This window comes from Dioscorea cayenensis, unplaced genomic scaffold (genome assembly GCF_009730915.1).
Source record: "Dioscorea cayenensis subsp. rotundata cultivar TDr96_F1 unplaced genomic scaffold, TDr96_F1_v2_PseudoChromosome.rev07_lg8_w22 25.fasta BLBR01002153.1, whole genome shotgun sequence".
Lineage (NCBI taxonomy): Eukaryota > Viridiplantae > Streptophyta > Magnoliopsida > Dioscoreales > Dioscoreaceae > Dioscorea > Dioscorea cayenensis.
This window is the reverse complement of record NW_024088544.1, coordinates 14988-17164: the sequence shown is the minus strand read 5'-3', so window position 1 is coordinate 17164 and position 2177 is coordinate 14988. Positions and strand designations below refer to the sequence as shown.

Here is a 2177-nt window from a genome sequence, read left to right as displayed (position 1 = left end):
ATATAAAATAAATAAATATATATATATATATATAAAGGGAGATGGCCCACGGATCATTTCTCTTAGCCTACCAAAGGTAGCCGTCATGGTTGAGTGGGCTGAGATAATGCCACCAACCATGACCGAGCATCTGGCGCTCAATGCCCGCCACCGATTCCCGCCATGACCCGGCCGAGGAAGCCATCGTCATGGTTGAATGGGTCAAATAATGCCGCCAACCATGATCGAAGCTTCACATTATCTTCTTCTCGCCGCTGGCCATCATCGCTTGTTCGCCGTTGCTGCCACTACTGCTCCGTGAGATGAAAAAGAAAAGCTAAAAGTCACTAGATCTCTGTCATGAGATTTCAAAAAAAAAACAGATCAGCTTCGGCATCGGAGACTCCCATGCTTCTAGGGTTTCTCTTCAATCCCTAACTAAAGATGTCGCAAACAAAGGATGTTGGGTATACTTCTCGATCCATCACACCTCCGCCGAAAAGACGCAGTCGATCACAGTCATCATCGAGGTCGAGAGTCAGGAGCCGTTCTAGGAGTCAAGATGTTGATGGCACCCGGAATCCTGGAAACAACTTGTACGTCACAAGCTTGTCGACAAGAGTTACTAGCAATGACCTTGAGAAGTACTTTAGCAAGGAAAGGAAGGTTTTTTAGTGTCATGCCGTTGTAGATCCTCGCACAAGGGAATCTCGTGGATTTGGCTTTGTTACGATGGAGACCATGAAGGATGCAGACCGCTGTGCCAAGTACTTGAACCGTTCTGTACTGGAAGGCCGTCTGATCAAGGTTGAAAAGGCAAAAAGAAGCTATGGAAGGACGCCGACCATTGGAAAATATCGCGGTGCAAGAGAAGTGAGAGGTCGTGGTCATAGACGCTCACGGAGCTACTCACCTTATCGACCTCGGGATAGAGGCCGGCCTCGTTCCCGTTCTCATTCAAGGGGTCGGCGGGAGAGATCTCGCTTACCTTATGCAAGTGAACCTAATAGAAGACGCAGGGATAGTTCTGTGTCAGCAGCCAGCGATGGAAAACACCGATCAGATGAACAAGTGTGCAAGCACTTTTCATGCAACCCTCTGCCTTATGCATCATCATCTTTGTTTTCGATCAGTAAGGAGATGTTTAAAACTAGAATGTTTCTTGCCATGCGGAAATACTAAGCACCGCGCTCAATGTGTTGATTATCAGAAGTTATTATTAGAACTCTATTGTGCTGGTTGGAAGCTTGTTGTCTTCAATATTTGGAACCTTTATTTGGTGTGCAATCCATGCCCGACTTGAATTCAATATCGATGAATTCGATACCCATAAAAAAAAGGGGCATGATACTCACGTGAATCAATTAAAAAAATAATAAATAATAAACTTATATATATATATAAAAGAGGGGGTCGGGGCCACCATTAGTAAATAATGAATATGGTTAAACATATATATATATATATTCACGTGCCATGCATGCATATATATAAAAAAAAATAAAAAAAATAAAATAAAATAAAATAAAAAAAAAGAGCATGGATATTCAAGGCATGTTTAAAGAAGCATTGAAATAAGGGAGTTCCCACCATGCACAGGACAAGTATAAACACCCTATATCCATTAAAAATAGTAGTGGAAAATAATCATTTTAAGGCAACTACAAAGAATTAGACACAATGAAACATGCAATGCGGTGATAAGGCACAGGCAGTGGTGACTTATTCATTTTGAGACAGTGATATAAAAAATTGTAAGGCAGCAATGAGATATATATCTCAAAATGGCAACAAATCAGGCAATGCAATGACAAGGCACAGGCGGCGGCAGTGATAAATATATATATATATATATATATATATATATATATAAGTGATGAAATAAATATGCAAATCCTTTCGCTTTTACTTGTATTTTTTGCCCTTAATCGGAGGTTCCTAAGATTTCTATTCTGGGGTAATTAATAATAGGGGCTTGCCCCTATTAGGAATGAAAGAACCCACACAAAACAAATATGATATTTGTGCTTCGATGTATCATCTGGTGTCTTCTTCATGATGCCAGACGCATATTTTCGATCCCACACGTATGACTCTGTAGTGAACAAGCTATCAAGATGAAACAGGTCATAAATTCGAGGATATGTTGAGAATGCCTTGCACCTAAAGGTCAACACAACATAATTGAAAATAGGAGC

At 40.7% G+C, this 2177-nt stretch overlaps 1 protein-coding gene across 1 annotated transcript; it reads left to right on the top strand.

Annotated features, from left to right (window-relative positions):
- Positions 1-711: 711 nt before the first annotated feature.
- On the top strand, positions 712-1050 carry LOC120257474 (serine/arginine-rich splicing factor SR45a-like; the record flags this gene model as incomplete). Its single annotated transcript, XM_039264928.1, has 1 exon — positions 712-1050. A coding segment is annotated over exon 1 (339 nt), but the record flags the coding sequence as incomplete, so codon positions are not given.
- Between the last annotated feature and the right edge of the window lie 1127 nt (positions 1051-2177).